This window comes from Sus scrofa, chromosome 9, assembly GCF_000003025.6.
Source record: "Sus scrofa isolate TJ Tabasco breed Duroc chromosome 9, Sscrofa11.1, whole genome shotgun sequence".
Lineage (NCBI taxonomy): Eukaryota > Metazoa > Chordata > Mammalia > Artiodactyla > Suidae > Sus > Sus scrofa.
The window spans coordinates 121,867,496-121,887,395 of NC_010451.4; the positions used below are offsets into that span (position 1 = coordinate 121,867,496).

General features: G+C 53.8%; 1 protein-coding gene across 1 annotated transcript in view; it reads left to right on the forward strand.

The window, feature by feature from the left end:
* LHX4 (LIM homeobox 4) overlaps positions 1–19,900 on the forward strand; it is a 47,626-nt gene that overhangs the window by 16,499 nt on the left and 11,227 nt on the right. The window contains exon 2 of the mRNA XM_021063752.1: positions 1,362–1,533. Within this exon, the coding sequence (XP_020919411.1) occupies positions 1,362–1,533 (172 nt within the window). The remainder of the gene's footprint in view (positions 1–1,361; positions 1,534–19,900) is intronic.

Genomic DNA, 19,900 nt, shown 5'->3' on the forward strand with positions numbered 1-19,900 from the left:
TACTATTTATAATAGGTGAGAAACCCCAGGGTTACCAGCTTCATGTGCTATGTCAGGAGGCTACTATAGGAGGCCAAATGCTTGCACTTTTATGTTCTTGTTTGTTACCTTCCTCTTTTTTTTTTTTTTTGAGGAAAAGGACAAGAGAAAATGGCTAGGGATGCTAGCACTATTTATGCATTCAACCATGGAAGCCGGACCATTTTATACACTTGGAAACTAATTCAGTGACTCAAAATATTATCAACTCCCTAAGCAATCCCTTGGCAGGGATGAGATGGCAAAGAAATAGACCTTTAATAGGAAGGCACCCCCCCCCACACCTCCTGCACAGGAACGGGGTGGGGCCGTGATTAGGGTTCAGTTGCAGACAACAGAATCCATTTTCACTATTTAAGTGGAAAGTGATCAGTTACCGGGTATGTATTTGATGACTTTTAACTCTGTGCAGCCAGCTCTGGGTTGAGCTTCTGGGAATAACTCCCAGCCCCTAGGATGCTGTTGTTTCTGCTATGATTGATTAGGACATGAAAACCACAGAACCTCACAGCCTAGGCTGTGCTCCACGCCAGCATAGTGGGAGCCTGCCTCTTGGCTGTGCCTCCATTCAGCGCAGTTCTGAATTTGGCTGTCCTAGTGCATCTGATTGGCCTACCTACTTTAAATTGCACTCGGACCCCAAGCTGCAAGGGAGCCTGGAAGAGCAGTTTCTGGTTTTCTCGTCTGTAGTACATATTAGTTGGGGATGTTGATAGAGTCAGTCCGTGGTATTGTGTGCAGTTCATTAAAATGCTAAGATTCTCTCTCAGGAGATTCTCTCAAAATACTGAGTCTCTCTCTAAGAACACCTTCAGGCCTAGACCTGGATCACGACCCCCCCACCCCCCACCACATATCATTTGCTTTTTAGGCCAGATGGCCTCAGAGTCCATGCCTAGGCAGGGCTCACTTTAGAGACTGAGGTTTTTAGCACAGAGTCCACCCAGGAGTGAAAATGTCATCGAAATTGAAGTGAACGGTCTTGGGTCTTCTTGGCCATTAGCTGTGGAATTGCAGCTGGCCTAAGTGGGGCTAGCTGATGCTTCTAGCCTTGTGGTGCTCTTAGAAATAGGCAACCTCTTTAGGCCACAGCCACCAAAACTGGCCAGCAAAGCCTGGATTGGGTGTCAGTCCCAACCTACTCCTTTGACCAGGCACCTTTGTGCAGTGTACAACCTGCACAACTGTATGTGGCATTCCTGGGAGTTTGGGTTGTGTTCTTTCCCTAACTGGGCAGCATGGGAAGGCATCCACACAGTGCCTGGTCTAATTAGCAATGCTGTGCAGAAGGCTCACGCTGCCTCTCTCACCTCTCTCCACAGAGATCCCCCAGTGTGCTGGCTGCAACCAGCACATCCTGGACAAGTTCATCCTGAAGGTCCTGGACAGACACTGGCACAGCTCCTGCCTCAAGTGTGCCGACTGCCAGATGCAGCTGGCTGACAGGTGCTTCTCCAGGGCCGGGAGTGTCTACTGCAAAGAGGACTTCTTCAAGTAAGTTGGACCTGGGGTGGAAAGGACCTCACTCTCCTTGCCCTGACCTGACGGCCTCTCCCCATGTGGTGAAGAGGGAGCTTGCAGTGAGGCAGGTGCGGTGGCCGAATCCTAGTGGAGAGAGGCTGTTCTTCCCCGAGGTCCCCCTTCTGACCACTGGCCCCATCACTCCTTGAGATCCAGAATCTTGGTCTCACTTGAGCTTTGCAAAGGGTAGGGGTGGGGAGCTGGCAGAAGGTAGCAGCCAGACTCTCCAGGGTGGCTGACACGGGATCCCAGCACATCTTAAAAGGAGTTGCCTTTCTGTCTGGTGCATCGATGCCTCTGGTCACTTGGCTATATCCTTCCTGCAGCTTTCCGAGTGGTGCTTTGAATTCTGTGCCTCAAATCTAAAGGCATCTCCATGGCTGCTTCAAGGACCCCAGAGAAGAATTGCTCCTGATGGGGGGGGGGCAGGCTCAGACAGTGTCATTGACCTCAGTGGAAATATGACAGAGACAGTTTTGTGGGATGGTTTAGAGCCCAGACACTGCCAAGGTTTGAACCCACGTATTAGCTGTGTGCTCTGGGGCAGTTATTTAACTTCTCTGCGCCTCAGTCCACTTATCTGTAAAATGGAGTGTTGATAATAGGGTTGTTATTAGTTTTGAATGAGTCAACATTTGTAAAGTCCTTAGGGCAGTGATATTAATACACGAGTCTTAGCTCTTAAGACTGTCTTCAATTTTTCATTCTGGGGTTCGGTCCATCAGAAAAGCATCCTGTTGGAGCTTTAGGTCAAAGTGAGGGGATCTCCTAGAATTCATTTTCCGGGGCATTTAGTCTGGGACTTCTCTCCCAGAATTTGTTACCTGAGGCACTCAGGCTGATGCCTTAAGCTACGTGGACCCGCTGGTAACAGCAAAGCCAAGAACAGGAGGTGGGGGGTGGGGGAGGGACTGTCGGTGACACGGAGCCCATGGTGGGTGGCCCACGGGGTGTGTGGAGTGCGGTGGGCCTGCTGGGAGGCTGCCAAGGTCCAGAATCACTGGGCACAAATGAGAAGCCCCAGAGAGACGGCGTGTATCCTTCAGAAGAGTGAGTCCTGGAGACAGGGAGGAGGAGAAGGCAGAAGTGCCAGCCCTGGATACACATCACCCTTGCTCACAAATCCTCCCTGAGGGTTAACCATGCAAAATAAGTGATCTGCCTTTCTGAGGATTCCCCCCCTTTTTTTGCATTTATTTTATTTTATTATTTTTAAAATAATGACGTTTATTTTTCCCCTTAGAGCTGGTTTACAGTGATCTGTCAATTTTCTACTATAGGGCAAGGTGACCCAGTCACACATACATGCATACATCTTTTGGTCTCACATTATCCTGCGCCATCGTAAGCGACTAGATGCAGTTCCCAGGGCTATTCAGCAGGATCTCATGGCTTGTCCATTACAAAGGCAATAGTTTGCATCTATTCACCCCACATTCCCAGTCCATCCCCCTCTCCCAGGATTCTCGGATTTTGTTAGTCTAACCTGAGTTGAAAAGCACATAAAAGATGAACTTGGCAACTGCTGGGAGGGCAGCACTCGTTGTCACCATCACATTTGGGTGAAATATGCACTGCTCTCCCCTTGGAACATGGGCGCATGTGCGCGCGCATGCATGAACACGTGAGCGTGTGCGTGCATGTGTCTGCATTCGAGCTTCCTAGGGCGGGGCAGTAACTTGTGCCGGCACACCTACCAAATCCTTGGAACTTCCAGTTGGGGGACAGGCACTGGGTTGCTCCTCTGTCTTTTCTGGGGCCTGCTCTCCTTCCTCTCCACCTGCCTTTTGCTTTCCTGACCTCTGACCCTCGCCTGTCTCCTTTCTTCTGACACTTATGCAGTCCCGTGCTCTCATCCATATCCTTTCTCAGCCACAAGAGTTTGCCTCTACCTTCCTCCCTCGTGGATGTGCTGGCCAGGCCCCCCGACAGCTCTTAGTGCCCCTGGAGGGAGCAAACTTCACGTGCGTGGCAGGAGGAGGGCAGGAGGCAGGAGGAGGGCGAGCCTGGCCTTGGGGGTTGGGGGAGCCATCCCTGCTTCCAGGGCCAGGGCATCACCTCCCGTTTGTCCCTGTACCTTTGGAAGCCCTCAGTGAGCTCCAGGGTGGGGAGCAAGAAGCCACGTGGCCTTCTTACCCATCTGGGGACAGGATGGGTGCTGAGATGTCCCTGGCTCAGAGCTCTGGCGGGGGAGCAGGCCAGGCCTGCCAGGACCACAGACGTAGGGCTCTGTCACCAGAGAAGGTCCTTTGAGCCCCGGCATTGCCCGGCTGGCTCCAGGTTTGGGAAAGGGAGGTGTCAGGGGCTGGAGTGTATGTTTGGGTTTGGGAGAAGGACTGATAATGAGAGAGGCCACCCTAGATGCAGGAGGAGCCCAGGGTGCAGGATTAGCACTGGCCTCTGAACCAGAAGCCTGAGATCAGAAATGACAATGACAGTTACTCCCCCGGGCCGTTGCCCTGACCCCCTGCCTCCCTGGCCTTGCTCAGCAGTCAGCTCCCCACTGACGTCCCCACCCCTGCTGCCCACATGCCTCCCCAGCAGACCGGCATCCTCCCTCACCACCCAGGTCCTCCAGCTCCTTCGGCAGGGCCCCCTCTGCCTACAGAATGTTCCAGAAGTATTGTGCCACCATGGGCCGAGCCTCCCATCTGGTCCTAGCTCAGTGCTTTCCTGGGGTATCCAACACCCTTCAGCAGGATGCCTTCTTTCCTAGGCATGCTCTGCATGTCCCATCTCCACACTCCGGCACAGGCTCTTTCATCATCCAGGGGTGACATCCACCCTCTTAAGGTCTCCCCTGCCCTCCACGGCACTAAGTCCCGCTCCTCGGAGGAGGGAGCCATGTGGAGGCCTGGCACCTTGCCCCTTCTCTCTCCTGGTGACTGTATTGCTCAGCCCTCATGCACCTGTTTGGTCCTCCCTGTGGGCCTGAGGAGAGGCTTATTCATCATTCACTTCTCTGTCTTTATCATTCCCAGCATACACCTGCCCCGAGCCTTGCCCATAGGCTGTCCCTGGGTTTGATACAAAAAAGGAGGAGGTGGAGTTCCCGTCGTGGCGCAGTGGTTAATGAATCCAACTAGGAACCATGTGGTTGCGGGTTTGATCCCTGGCCTCGCTCAGTGGGTTAAGGATCTGGCGTTGCCCTGAGCTGTGGTGTAGGTTGCAGACGAGGCTTGGATCCCGCATTGCTGTGGCTGTGGCCTGGGCCAGCGGCTGCAGCTCTGATTAGACCCCTGGCCTGGGAATCTCCATACGCCGCTGGAAGCAGCCCTAGAAAAGTCAAAAAGACAAAAAAAAAAAAAAAAAAAAAAAAAAAAAGGAGATTACATAGTGACTTTATAATGCTCTGCGGGGACTAATTTCTTCTGTACCTGGCTCAGCATCCTGTGAGGCATGGAGGCCCAGGCCACCGGCGAAATGCACGGGCCACAGTCATTCCCCCTGTGTCATGGAACTGCTCTGCTTCCTAAAGTGGCAGGTCCCCAGGGCTGGCTCCTCTGGGGAAGCAGGGGAGCTGGCTGCCCATTCTGTGCTGAATCCGGGTCATTAACTCTGTGATGGGGTTTGCGGTGTGGAAAGAAATGGAAAGCAAAGAGAGAATCCTTTTGCCATTGGAGGGGCAGTCAGACCTGAAGCCTGGACAGCTCTGAAGCCTCAGGCAGGACGCTTGGATTTACAGACAGTCGGGTCCTCACTCAGCTTTTGGGGATCACGGCTGTCAGTGCAGGAAGGCACAGCTGCAGGTACAGCTTGGTATATAGCAAGTCCCGGGCCTAGCCGAGGACAAGGAGGGAGAATTGCCTTGGGTCCTTGCAGCTTTACCTCCCATCCCCAGGGGACTTGGGAGCTGTTGCCCACTTGGGGCTCAGGCTGTGACTGGGCCACAGAACCTGGAGGTCTGCTTCTCCTTAGAGCTAGTTAAGGGTCACCAGGGGAATCCCTGAGTTAACAATCCAGCATTGTCACTGCTGTGGCTGGGGTCATTGCTGTGGCATGGATCCAGTCCCTGGCCCAGGAACTTCCATACATCATGGGTGCAGCAAAATAATAAAATAAAATAAAGGTCACCAAGCACTTGCTTTCAGATGGCACATGGGCAGAGGGACATGAGGCAGGGCAGGAGTAGAGGGCCGTCCCAGGAACCCCAGAGCCCTCCCTCATCTCACACTAGGCTGCAGGAGCCACCCCTGGCAGCCTCCAGAGAGGGGTCGCAGGAACCACGCACTTGAATTTGCCCTGCCTGTCAGACCTCAGAATGCTTGCAGCTGTGGCCCTTGGAAGATGCCTGGTCAGAGGCATCTTCTCTATGCTCCTTGAAGTAAAAGAGAAAAAGAAAAAAGAAAAAGCATTATCCTTTTATGATATCTGCCCCCAAAGCCCTGCTCAAAAGCAGAGGACAGGATTCATGGACCTCTCCCATCATTATTGTGGTTCTAAGTTCCAAGATCAATATTTTTAAATCTCTTTGCCTATAACAAGGGGCAGGGCCACTGCTTTGCACAATACCAGGGGCATCTTTTATTCTGTGTGAAGTTTTGTGGATCAGGACTGTACCGTGAGCAGTGCCCCGCTGGAGGTGTGTGATACCCCAGAGGTAAAGCTGGCATCCACCAGCCTCCAGCCTGTGAGATGTAGCAGTACTTGTGACTGGCAGCAGAGGGCGATGTTGGTGTGTACACAGACAAAGAAAGAAGTACTGTTGCAAGGTTGTACTCTGTGGTTGTTGTGGGTTTGGGTTTTGGTTTTGGTGGGGGGAGCTGTTGGACTCTGTCTTGCTCAGTAACATTGGCTGATGTTTGCTATTGTTTGTTGTTTTTGCCTGTTGTGTCCTTGGGTCCCCTTCTCCAAAGGAAATAAGGTTTTGAAGCCTGAGACGAGAGGCAGTATGTTGACTCATTCAGTGTACTTCCAAGGCTGTTAGAAGTTGAATCACAATCCAGGGAGCCGAAACCTCTTTGGGTTGCATTTGCTAAGCAGGTCCTTTCTGGTCTGTGCCTCCAGCATGTGGAGGGTCGCTAGCTCCTTGCAAAAGGACCCGGGTCTGGGGAGAGCAGGGCTCTGGGATTTGGGCTTGTGGGTCCCCTCCTCATCACTGCCTGGGTCCTGGGACAGGCCTGGAAGCAGCCTTACTCTGAAAAATCGTGAAATCAGGACAGGTGTGTTTTCTGCTCCAGGAACTGGTTCAGGTGCTGGGGGTCCTTAGGCAAGTTCCTTACTACTGCTGAGCTCCAGCATCCTCTGCAGGGACAATGGGGATGCTCATGGGGGCTGCTTGAGAAGATCTGGTTCACAGGAGTATTTCGCAGAAGGGAGTGGTTTTATGAGCAGAGTGGGTCTGGTGGACCCAAACACAGCTTGTTTGAGTTCCTGCCTTTTACCAGCTGTTTGTCAGCAAACAAAAGACTGTGACGGGGCCTTTCCTGAAGCTTATTCCCTTATCTGGTAAGAGGCTCAGTGGAACCCACTGAGTTGCTGTGCAATGGAAAGAAGAGGGTTTGTAAACTGCCCTGGGTGCTTCACGTTAGTGCCGTATCTCTCGTGTGTGGCCCTGGTGTGTTCACTTGACCTGCGGTCCTGGAGGACTAGCTGTCAGAGTCCCCCCGCTCCCAGGGCTGGGCCTACGCCGGCTTTTCCTGCCCCCTGCTCCCTCCAGCCCTGAGACCTTCCCCCTGAAATGACTTTTAAAGGTCTAGAACTCCTCAGATGGAGGTGGGGACGGCCTGGCAAGTGGAGAGGGCACACGGCAGCGTGCCAGGGATAAACCACAGGGTAAAGATGCCGTGTGGATTTACATGAAGACTTGCGAAACAAACCAACGATTATTCTAATATGAAAACCAACAGCTATAGAATCAAAGCGAGGGCAACGTCCATACAAATTTTTAAGGTAAAGTGCAGCCTTGAGGAACATTCCAGGAGTTCCCATCGTGGCTCAGTGGTTAACGAATCCGACTAGGAACCATGAGGTTGAGGTTCGATCCCTGGCCTCACGCAGTGGGTTAAGGATCCCGTGTTGCTGTGAGCTGTGGTGTTGGGTGCAGAGATGGCTTGGAATCCCCATTGCTGTGGCTGTGGTGTAGGCTGGCAGCTGTAGCTCTGATTGGACCCATAGCCTGGGAACCTTCATATGCCTCAGGTGTGGCCCTAAAAAGATTAAAAAAAAAAGGCAGAACATTCCAGGCTTAGGGGGGAGCTTCAAGCTGTGCCCTGGCTCCCATGTACGTGTTCTCACACCTGCCTGCCAGAGGGGACCCTGGGAAAGAGTCGGAGGTGTTCTAGTGGTGACACCCACTCCAGGGGGTTCCTGTCTAAAATGTCATGCTTCTCTGGGGGTGGCCCCCTGCACCTGAGTCTCACCTGCCTTGGCACTGTGGGGACCCGGGGGATGGAGAGCCTCTGAGCTGCTTCTCGGTGGGGAGCTGTGTCCCCTCCCCCAGCCAGCCAGTCTCCCAGCAGTGAGCGGGCTGTCAGCCAAGGACAGGTAAGCGCCGTCCTTGGGAGCCTGGGAGCTGCTGATTTATCCCTGCAGTTCAGAACAGCCTGTTTTAGCTCCAGCAGGCTCTGCATCTGGCGTGGCTGCAGGGTGGTTTCACTGGCTCTGGCCAGGTCTTCGTTAGTGACCTTGACCCAGTCACTCCAGAGGCCAGGGCCTCCATCCCTCAGCTGGGCAGATGCCCACAGGACATTGGGTGATATGGGGAAAGGCCCGTTCAACCTCTCTCTGCGGTGGACGTCGGAGGGGCAACAGGCGCTGGGTTTGAATCCAGACTCAGTGTGAATTTGGGGCATTGGCCCTCTCTGGGTCTCACTCTCCCATCAGGAAAAAGGGGTGGAAATACAAATGTGTACTTTGCTAAGTTACTGTGAGAACCGAGTCAAAGGAACTGCTTAGGATCCATCATGATTGGTAGCTATTCTTGTTAAGGGCATGCCGGCTTATCTATATAGGAAAGAGAAAAAGGAGTTCCCATCGTGGCTCAGTGGATAACGAATCTGGCTAGGAACCATGAGGTTGCGGGTTTGATCCCTGGCCTCGCTCAGTGGGTTGAGGATCTGGCATTGCCATGAGCCATGGTGTAGGTCACAGACGCAGCTTGGATCTGGCGTTGCTGTGGCTCTGGCGTAGGCCAGTGGCTACGGCTCTGATTAGACCCCTAGCCTGGGAGCCTCCACATGCTGTGAGTACCACCCTAGAAAAGACCAAAAAAAAAAAAAGAGAGAGAGACAGAGAAAAGACTGGGTATGAAAGGCCTGGGGCCGACAGGGTCCTGGGCAGGGAGGTGGGGCTTGTGTCAGTGGCAATGGCAGACTGGGAGAGCTGTCCACCTCTTGGCATCAGGGTGGTGTGCAGACCTGCCATGAGTTTTCCCCAAAGGATGCTGTCCCTCCCGTGTGGTCCAGGGCTCCGTGGCAGCAACTGCAGCCCTCAGCCTTCACTTCCCAAAGCAGGGTTCCCAGCTCTGGCCGGAGTCCAGCCCGAGCTTGTGTGGCTGCCTCTGGCTAGCTTGTGCCCCGTTGCCCCAAGAAGAGGCCACTCCAGTTCTGGGGTTGGTTGTGGGTCCAATCTGGGCCCAGGTTCTTGCTGAGCCACTTGTTATTTTGGATAACTACACACCTGCTAGTCCACACACACACACGCACACACTCACACACAAGCACATGCTCTGGCAAAATGCGCTTGAGGAACTCAGAAGGGGTGGGTTTCTTTGACGTGTGACTTTCCATAATTTCTGAATAGTTTATAGTCTAATTCCCTCGCTAAGCAAATTAAACCTTTTAAGGTAACGATCAGATGGTCCAGATAGGAGCTATGCGCGTGGACATTTGTAAGATTCAAACACACTGTGGGCCCAGGCCCACAGTCATTTGCAAAGGCCTGTAATCAAGGCAGAAGCAATTACTTAGCCGAGCAGCTCCCCCTGGGACCTGAGGCCGTATATCAGGCGCTGATGAGTCTACGGATTATCTGTCTGCCGGCCCGGAGTGCTCCCGTCAGCTGCGCCCGCCCACCCTCCCAGAGTCCAGCCTCGTGGTGAAGACCTCCTGACATCTGCAGAACCTGCATCCTGGAGGCCTTTCTGCCTTGGGGGGAATCTGTTTGGAACCAAATAGTTGCAAATCAGCCTGGGAGTCAGATGGCATCTGGCCTGTGGAATCACAGTCCCCAGGCAAAGAGGGATGGGGGTGATGCGGGAGTGGGAGATGGGGGCAGCTTCTTTTAAAACACACCAGCCTGAAGTTCCCGCTGTGAACAGTGGGATTGGTGGCGGCGGCATCTTGGAAGTGCTGGGTCACAGGTTCGATTCCCGGCCATGCACAGTGGGTTAAGGATCCAGCATTGCCACATCTGCGGCTGAGGTTGCGACTGTGGCTCGGATCTGATCCTTGGCCTGGGAATTCCAGAAACCGTGGGGTGGCCAAAAAAGAAAATGAACAAACAAACCAGAGCACTGGGGCTCAACCTCCCCCCTCCTTTTCCTCCCACCCTCGCCCATTCAGATATCAAGACATGGGGTCCCACCTCCAAAATACCCTCTCTTTCCATTCCTGCTGCCTCTGTCCTCTCTCAGGCCCCTGCCACCCCCACCGTTGTGTGCTGGAAGCTTTTCCAGTTGACTGTCCTTGCCTGCCCCTCCACCTTGCAGCCAGCACAGGCCCACTTGCTGCAGGCTCATCTTTGGCCACGGTGCCCCCAGGGCTCCCAAGACTCCTGAGCCCAGAGCTCCACCACGTTTCCTGCTGATTCTCTGGCCCAGGTCATACAAGAGGCCAGTGAGAGCCAGTCTCTGGCTTGTTGCTTTGGCGCCTGGGATCTGTCTGTGCCCCTGGAAACCCCACTCAAGCGAAGCCACAGACCAGCTTTGGGTCAGACCCACAGACTGTCATGGGTCAGTGCTGCAGGCTGTCCTGGGGGGTGGTGTGAGGGGCATGGGATGGGGCCTCTGGCCCTGTCTGTGCCACTGCCTGTCCCAGTGCCCGCTGGACCACCATTAAGAAGGAGTCCTTAGGTCGTGAAGGGCTCAGGAATCACTAAGCAACCTGCAGATGCTGCAGGAGGACCAAGAGTGCCCGTTACCCAGGGCTTCTCAAAGAATGGTCCATGCAGGAGCTGCACCGGGCTCCTTCGTGGGGAGGCTTGTTCAGAGTATGAATTCTGGAATTAGGAGTCAGCGATAGCTTTTCTGCTTTTAAGCAAACATCCCAGGTGGCCCTTCTGCACAGGGTAATTTGGTAGCAGCTGAGCTAACACCTCGGCAGAGAAGAATTAGCCTGGAGTAAGGAGGGCGGATTAAGTGCCTAGAGGAAAGGAGCAGAACGGAGGGAGAGTGCTGGCAGGTGGCAGCCTGTCCACATCTGTGAAAAGGGATAAGCGCCATTGTGCGCTTTCAAAGAGGTAGCTCACATGAAATCCCCAGGTGCGTACCTCATGCTTGATGCGTGTTCCCCAAAATTAAGAGAGGTGGGCTGGTCTCTTGCGGAAGAGGGTCAGATCCCTCACGGATGTCAGTTGGGTTCGTTAACCACTGAGCCACGACGGGAACCCCTGTAGACCTTTTTTTTTTTTTTTTTTTGTCACTGGCAGGGCTGTGTGGTCTTGGTCAAGTCCCTGATCCTCTTTGGCCCCCGTTTCCTTCTGTGTGAAATGAGAGGGTTGGACTAGATCCCTGGATCTAAAGCTTTTCCACTTGCATTCATCTCAGAGTAATATTGAATGCTTGTTGAAAAGGAAAACATCATATTAAAAACTGCAAATAAGGAGTTCCCGTGGTGGCTCAGAGGAAACGAATCTGACCAGCATCCTTGGGGATGCAGGTTCCATCCCTGGCCTTGCTCAGTGGGTTAAGGATCCGGTGTTGCCGTGACCTGTGGCGTGGGACACAGACATGGCTTGGATCTGGTGTTGCTGTGGCTCTTGCATGGCTGTGGCTCTGGTGTAGGCTGGCAGCTGTAGCTCGGATTAGACCCCTAGCCTGGGAACCTCCATGTGAAGTGGATATAGCCCTAAAAAGACAAAACAAAACCCTGCAAATAAAAGGCAGAGCCTGCGGGACGCTTCTGGTGGGCCTGGGAGGTATATGTGTGAGTATGTGCATGGGGGCTGGGGTGGGGGGAGCTGTGCCCCCCATTCTGTAAGGCTCTAGTGTTCCTTGGGCTTCTCCAATTATGGCCCGCCTACCTCTGGAGGAGGCTGACTATTCGTGGGCGGAACCCCGTGTGCCGTGACATGGCTTTGGTGGTGATATATGTTGGAAATATTGGTACATACAGAAACAGTAAATATCAGCGACTTACTTGTCAAGTGTGGTGATAGATAAAAGAAATACATGGAGGGAAGTGTCACCCTGAAAAAAATATATGGCCGGCTGTAAATCACCACCAAGCAATTAAAGCATAAAATTAAGTTGTGTGGTATTTTGTTTCCTCGGGCTGGTGCACTGCACTGGGGCAGCTCCCGCACAGAGGAGGTGGCCAGGGGCCTGGGCTGATCCCCAGTGACAGCTGCCCACGACCCAGAGACAGGAAGAGCATTGGGTTCAAATCCCAGCTCCACCATCCATGGCTGTGCAGCCTCTGGTATCTGTCTTACCCTCTCTGAACTTGTTTCCTCATCTGCAAATGGAGGGCATGCATCAGTGCATACCACGGGAGTGGGTCCTTCACTCGGCCGTGCCAAATATTCACTCAACACCTCTCCTGGGCCAGGCACTGCTCTAGGCGCTGGGATCAGTTGTGAGCCAGGTACAGCCCTGCTGTCATGGAGCTCACCTTCCAGAGAAGGGGAAAGAGCATGATAAACAAACAAAAACTGAGCGGTACCTGCACAGGCTGTGAGCGCTTTAGAGAAGGGATGAGATGAGCTGGTGTGGGCCGGTAGATGCCCCCTCTGAAGGCAGCATGGGATGGAGACCTGTAGAAAATGCGGCTTTGAGCCACACAGATGTCTGGGGAGAGGGCTCCAAGCCCAGGAAGCAGCACGGGGCCTGAGGAGTCAGTGCCTGGGGTGAGCCATCAGGCCGAGTGGTAGGATTGAGGCTAGAGGGTAACAAGACTGGATGGCGTAGGGCCTTGGACGCCAGTGAGGGGACTTTGGCTTTTCCTCAGCGTGTGAAGGCGGCTGCTGGAAGGTTGCAAGCAGGGAAGTGAGACAGTCTGAGCCAGGATTGCTGTGGCTCCTGTGCAGAGGAAGGGCTGTGGGGCAAGGGCTAAAGCCAGGATACCCATTGGGGGGCAGCTGTGGGCAAGGGGAGATGGTGGCCTGAAGTGGGGTGCGATGGGGAGATGGTGAGGAGGGGTCCAGTTCTTGATATAATTTTGGGTAGAGCCAATGGGTTGTGCCGATGGATTGGACGGGGTGTCCAAGGCGGTCGACCCGAGCAGCGGAAGAATGAAATCACCCTTCTCAGAGATGGGGACCGTCACCCGAGGAGCAGATGCTGGGGGAAGATCGAGAGTTTGGTCTTGGGCATCCAGGTCGAGATGCTGAGCAGGCTGTGGGGGGAACGCCTCTGGAGTTAAGGGGAGGTCTGGGCTGGAGAGGCAATGGAATCCCAGTTTGGTGGAGGCGGAGGAGTGGCCACCAGAGGAAGGAGCAGAACCAGGAGAGCTGAGCCCTGAGGCTGTGTCAGCGTAGCATTCTAGGGAGAAGGGATGGCCGAGGTGGTGGACGGTCAGGGAAGATGAGACCGGACCACTGGACTCAGCAGCGCCGGGGTCAACAGTGACCTGGTCCAGTGCAGTTGGGATTGATTGGTGGGTGACACCCCGATTGAAGTGTGTATTAGCGAAGGTCCTCCACGGAAAAATAACCAATAGTGTGTGTGTGTGTGTGTGTGTGTGTGTGTGTGTGTAAAGAGATTTAATTTAAGGATGAGCGGATATGATACTGGAAACTGAGTAGCCAGTAAGACTAAGGTCTATAGTCAACAGGGTGGAGAACCAGGACCACGGATGGTGCAAGTTCCAGTCCAAAAGCTGGCAGGCTTGAGACCCAGGAAGAGCCATTGTTTCAGTTCAAGTCCAAAAGCAGGAGAAGAGGGATGTCCCAGCTCCAGGCGGTCAGGCAGGAGGACTTCCCTCTCACTCTTGGGAGGCTCAGCTTTTTTGGTCTCTTCAGCCTTCACCTGATTGGACGAGGCCCATCACATGGAGGCGGGGGTGGGGAGCGATCTGCGTTACTGTCTACTGGTTCAGATGTTACTCTATCCAGAACCACTCCCATGCACCCAGAAACGTGTTTGACCGAATATCTGGGTAGCCACGTCGCAGTCAATTGGGACATGACATGTACCATGCGGATATTAGAGAAGAGTGAGGGAAGGGGCATTAGCAATAGTGCATATAGACGCCTCTTTGGAGGAGTTTTGCTCGAAGGGAGTCGAGCAAAGGGTGGTGATGGAAGGAGGTGTGGGGTTGAGAAGCTGTCATCGTCGTTGTTGTTTAAGGAGGAGAAATAATAGCGTGCTGTAAGCTGCCGGGTGGGATGTGGGCAGAGGGGAAATGAGTGATGTGGGAAGCCAGAGGGGCAGTTGTTGGAAGAATGATCTTTTTTTTTTTTTTTTTTTCTCTGTCTTTTTGCCATTTCTTGGGCTGCTCCCACAGCATATGGAGGTTCCCAGGCTAGGGGTCAAATCAGAGCTGTAGCCGCTGGCCTACGCCACAGCCACAGCCACAGCAATGCTGGATCTGAGCCGTGTCTGTGACCTACACCACAGCTCACGGCAATGCCAGATCCTTAACCCACTGAGCAAGGCCAGGGATTGAACCTGCAACGTCATGGTTCATAGTCGGATTCGTTAACCGCTGAGCCACAACGGCAGCTCCACGGAAGAATGATCTTATTAGGCAGGAAGGGGTGGACTCTGTGCCCAGCTGGGTGGTTGGCCTTGATCAGGAGCACGGATGGTTCAGCCGTAGGAAGTGGAGCGTCATGGGCAGGTGGGTGGCTGGACGGGATGGTGGGACTGCCTGGCAGGCTTTTGCTGAGCGCTCCTCTTTCCTCTTGGAAGTAGGAAGCCAGGCCACCAGCTGAGGGTGGGGGGCTTAAGCGTGAGACGTTACGGGAGGGGTCGTGGCCCCGGGAAGGGCAGCGCTTTCCCAGGCCCTCCTGAGGTCCAGACCCCAAAATTAAAGGGAGCCCAGCCAGCGAGGTGGTGTGTTTCCCTCAACACTGATCAGCCCCTTGGTGGGCTGTAGGGTCCTGGGGGTCAGGGTGCTGTGGGCTGAGCTGGGAGGATGGGGGGAGTAGGGGCCGGTCGGGTGATAGATGAAAGTTATTTCCGGAGGCGCTGCAGTTCCTGGTAGCAAGGTCTGGGGTGGACCGTGGGAGCGAGTGGCTGAGGAAGGATGGAGGCCATGACCTTCAGGAGAAGAGGTCAAAGGATTGAGAGCGCGGGGGCTGGAGGGACTGCTGAGGGGACATCAATGTCACTGAGAATTATGGCAGCAGGGACAGTGAGAGTAACAAGAGCAAAACCTGCCTGGGGCAGTGGGTGGCAGTGACTGCTGCAGGGAGGTAGCAGGTGCGGCCTGAGGGGCTGGTGGTGCAGGTTAGGTGAGGTTACCTAGCGCAGGGCACACAGCAGGTGCTTGGTAAATGGGAGCTGCTGTTTCGTCATGATGGTGACTAGAATATGGTGCCTGGCCTGATTGTAGGACAGAACTTAAAATTAGGAATATGCTGGAACATCTGCAGTATAGGATTTATATGCACCTGTTTCTAGAAGGTGTGATGCCTGCCAGGCCTGCCTGTTGCCCTTTTTGCGGGATCCAGACACCCGGCAGTGGAGAGTGGGCCAGCTAGGCCCATTAAGAGCAGCAGGGGTGGGCGGGCAGATAAACGGGCAGAGGGGATGCGGGCTGAGCACGGGAGCAGAGGGTGAGACCGAGGACACAGGCCTGGTCCCCTTCCCAGGGTCGGGGGCAGCCCCTGGGACATCTGGTGCATGTCCCCAGCCAGCAGGTCTGGTCCCTCATGCCTGACCTGTAGGTGCAGGTAGATGGTGAGAGGGACCATCATGTGTTGGGGTGACAGCTTGAGGGGGACGGTTCCCGGGGCAGCCCCTACAGCGCAGGGATGGGAGCTGCACACTCAGTGGCTCAGAGCAGCTGGGGATCCCTGAAGGGGACAGGGTTCCTCCATCCCAGTTCCTGTCCACAGCTGGCTTCTCAGTGACATTTGCCACCTTGGATGCCCGCCTGTGCCTGTTGCGCTGTCAGAAGCGCCGAGTTCAAATCCTCGCCTGTTCACGCAGTTACCTGTGTGAGCTGCGGCCAGCACCTCACCCACCCGAGCCTCCGTTTCTCATTTGTCAGAAGAGACCACGATCCCCGCCTTTCAGGCTGGGCACTCGGGAGACACGCGGGATGAGTTGACGAGGAGAGCAAAGTAGAGTAGAAAGTTTCTTTAGTAATGAAATGAAACCTCATTTCAGCAGGGGATTCAGTTCCCTTAGAAAAGCTTTTTTATTTATTTATTTTTTTCCCACTGTACAGCATGGGGACCAAGTTACACATACATACTTTTTCCTTCCATTGTCGTGTTGCAATGTAAGTATCTAGACATAGGTCTCAAAGCAGGATCTCATTGTAAATCCATTCCAAGAGCAAAAGTTTGCATCCGGTAACCCCAAGCTCCCGATCCCTCCCACTCCCTCCCTCTCCCCCTGGGCAGCCACAAGTCTATTCTCCAAGTCTATGATTTTCTTTTTGGTGGAAACGTTCATTTGTGCTGTATATTAGATTCCAGGTATAAGTGATATCATATGGTATTTGTCTTTCTCTTTCTGACTTAGTTCACTCAGTATGAGAGTCTCTAGTTCCATCCACGTTGCTGCAAATGGCATCATGTTCTTTTTTATGGCTGAGTAGTATTCCATTGTGTATACATGCCACATCTTCCTAATCCAATTGTCTGTCGATGGACATTTGGGTTGTTTCCATGTCTTGGCTATTGCGAATAGTGCTGCAATGAACATGTGGGTGCAGGTGTCTTTTTTAAGGAAAGTTTTGTCCGGATATATGCCCAAGAGTGGGACTGCTGGGTCATATGGTAGTTCTATGTTAGAAAAGCTTTTGATTGGAGCTTCCATGACCATGTTGAGCGCTAACCCTTTCCTGACTGCTTCAGGCAGATGCTGGATGGTGCAGTCTGTGCATTCGTTCCTTCAGGCCTGTAGGCACCCACTGTTTGGTGGGTTTTGTTGCTTGCCCGCTGCGTGATGGGCAAGGGTAAGAGAATTAATTGCCAGGGGCAGTGGTCGAGGAGGAAAGTGACGTGAGCCATTGGCAAGTCCTTCCTGGCATTTCGTGTGTCATTTTGATCAGTGCCAGCTGCTTTCCCTGGGGAGACCAACTGTCCCCAGAGGCCTGGCCAGGGAGGACTGACCAGAGAGCTTGTCCTTCTGGCAAGTGAGGCCAGGGCATTTGGCACCCGAATGGACAGGGTCCTGGACACTTTAGGGGCTCAGTGATAGGATGAGGTGGGTACCAACTAGAAAATTCCTTGGAAGCCTCTTCTTTCACCAATACCCTGCTCTGCCCCCACCCCCAGCAGCCTTCCAGTTTGGTCAGTTTGGTTAGACTCTTGGATCTCTGTGTAGCAGCCAAGTTCACAGTTTTGCCTCATTTTGGACCACAGACTCTTTTTTTTTTTTTTTGGACCAGGAACTTTTAACCTTGGCCTTCTCATTATTGCCTATCACAGAACAAGGCAAGTAGCCTCGCAGGCCGTGGCTATCTCACCTGTGATTCCGGCTGCTCTAAGATCTGGAAACCCGGGACACTGACTTCATTGCATTTGCACCCCAAGAGCACAGCACCCTATTCTGGGTCTGCTGGCTCTGACCAGAAGCGGGGAGGGGGTGACCCTCGGGGCTGCAGGAGCCCTGTGGGCCCCAGGGGTGCACGCCATCCCCTCTGTGAGGGTCCCGTTGGCTGTGCTCCAGGGGAGAAAGGTAATAAGGAGCAAGTTCCACTTACCATCGGTATAAATCCCACAATCAGGAAAATTGCTTCAATTGCTAAAAAACGCTGGTGGGAAAGTCCATTTATTTTTCATTTTTCTTGTGCACTTGCCACCCTCCTGCATGAATCACTGTCGGTATGTAGATTAAATTTATACCCCCGTTATCTTTCATGTCTCTGGGGCTCTGGTGTCAACTGGGTTTCTGGTTACTGAAAGCCACTGCCTGCTTTTTAGGGGGTGGCTGGGAGGGCTTCGCTCTCCTCCGCCCAGCCCCCCTCCCCCTCCAGTCTCCACCCTGCTTGATTCGGCCACAAGATAGGACTTGCTTTTTGGACAATTTGAGTTTTTCCCTGGAGCTGCTTCTTTTCCAGCCTCTGCAGCCAAGGCTTTGCACACCCTGGGGTTTTGGTGATTTATCTGGGTGGGTTTGCAGGGAGGAGGATGAAGGCATTGTTTTGTTTTGAACACCTGCTTTGTGAATTGGCCTGCATTGAATAGAAAAACCACAGGCAATGTGAAAACACAGTCTAGTAACACACATGCAGGCTCTCATTCTCTGTCACACACACACACACACACACACACACACACACGCAGTAGAGCTGAGTGCCTGCCTTCCTCTCTGATACAAGCACTCTGGCGAGACAGCAGCTGTTGGTCTCACCTGTACTCGGGGAGGGACAGAACCATCTAGAATTGACAGCAGACTTGGTTCTTTATCCCCAGATTTCTCCATCTTGGCGCACATCCTCTAAAAGCATGGTTGATTATTCACTGATTTATTTATTCAACATTCCCGCTTCTATTCTGGATCCTGGACTTGAAATCTGATGAAAGCCTAGCCACCCCCCATGCACAATTTTGAACAATCTTGGGGTGGTCTCTAGAGCCCATTCTGAGCCCAGGGCTGAGAACCCCTGCTCTAAAGAGGCCTGCTCCCAGGCACACCACCCTCCCTGCCACAAACCGAGAGAGATTCCAGGAGTTCAGAAGTCTGGAGTCCTTCCAAGCCAGATGCCTCAGCCCCTCACACTCGGACACCCTCCTCAGATCTCGTCTCAGCAGAGTGGTCCCCAGGGGCCACCCTCTTGGCTCTTTTGGGGTTTTCCATCTAGACATAGAGACCCCCCCCCATTTCTCTTGGTGATACCACATCTCTGGGAGGTGGGCTGAAGCTGCAGCTCCAGGGCCCTGCAGCCCCCCAGGAGGTATCATTACTGCACAAGAGACCCATCATTCTGCATTAATCTGGGATTCATCATGATAGCCATGACCATAATTAATTTATTTGGTATTAATGTGGATGAAATATGTACTGTCCTTTCAGGGGAAATCAGGCTGCCTATAAGCATTAGTTAAAAGGACCATTAAAATCAAACCTTCCCCAGATCCATTAGGCGAAGTCTTTCATTCTGAAGAAGATAAAGTTCTGCTGTGTGAAATGTCATGAATAATTAGGTTGATTGCTGTTTTAAACTCTGCCCCTTCCTCCCCAAGCCCTCCCGCCTCCATCCTGAAGCAGAGAAGGCTCACCTGCAGGAGCACCCCCTTCCTCGCCCTGTACACACTGGCCTCCAGTTCCCCTCTAGCTTCTGCGACCACTGGCGTGGCTCTGTGTGAATGGCCGGAATGGGATAACCCAACCGCACTCTATTTTCAATGAGTCTCCCTGGGCCAGGGTGGCGGTGGGCCCCTTCCCGATGCCTCAGTGCCCCTCCAGAAAGGTGTAGACGGGGAGAGACCCGAGGCAGCATTTTGCCTCCCGAAGTCTGCAGACGCCCTGCCCCAAATGGTGGTGGGGGCAGGAAACTGCAGGTTCCCAGGCCCCCATCTCAGGGGCTGTGCGGGGACGGGGATGGAGGCGGGCCCAGGGGGCTTTGCTGTGTGCAGGATGGAGGGGAGAGGCATGAGGGGGCAACCGGCAGGTTACCCCTGCTCAGCTGCCAAAGTGCACTGATTCCAGAGCTCCCGTGTGGACCCTGTGTGTGCAGCGTCCCGGCCGCACAGGCTCCTCCTGTGGGGAGCACATGAAGCAGTTTTTTGCCCAGGGCCTTGTGCATACCAGCCATGGGCATGCGCAGGTGCCCCGGGGGGGCTGGTCCTCTGGGCCTCCCCTTAAAGGTGAAGAAGCCCGCTCTGTGGGCCTGGGAAACTCCTCCAGCCCCGGGAAGTGAAGGGGTGGGCATGGGGCAATTCGGACCCCAGGGCACAAAGCCGTGAGGCTGGTTGGAGGCCGAGGGGACCAGATGTAAGCTCTGGGTGGCCCAGGGGTGGAGGCCCGCAGAACCTCAGGGTGATAGGGTGGCGGAGGGGCCAATGAAGGCAGGTGGCGGGGCGGGGGGGAGCCCGATCCCCCCTCCCGATGCTCTCA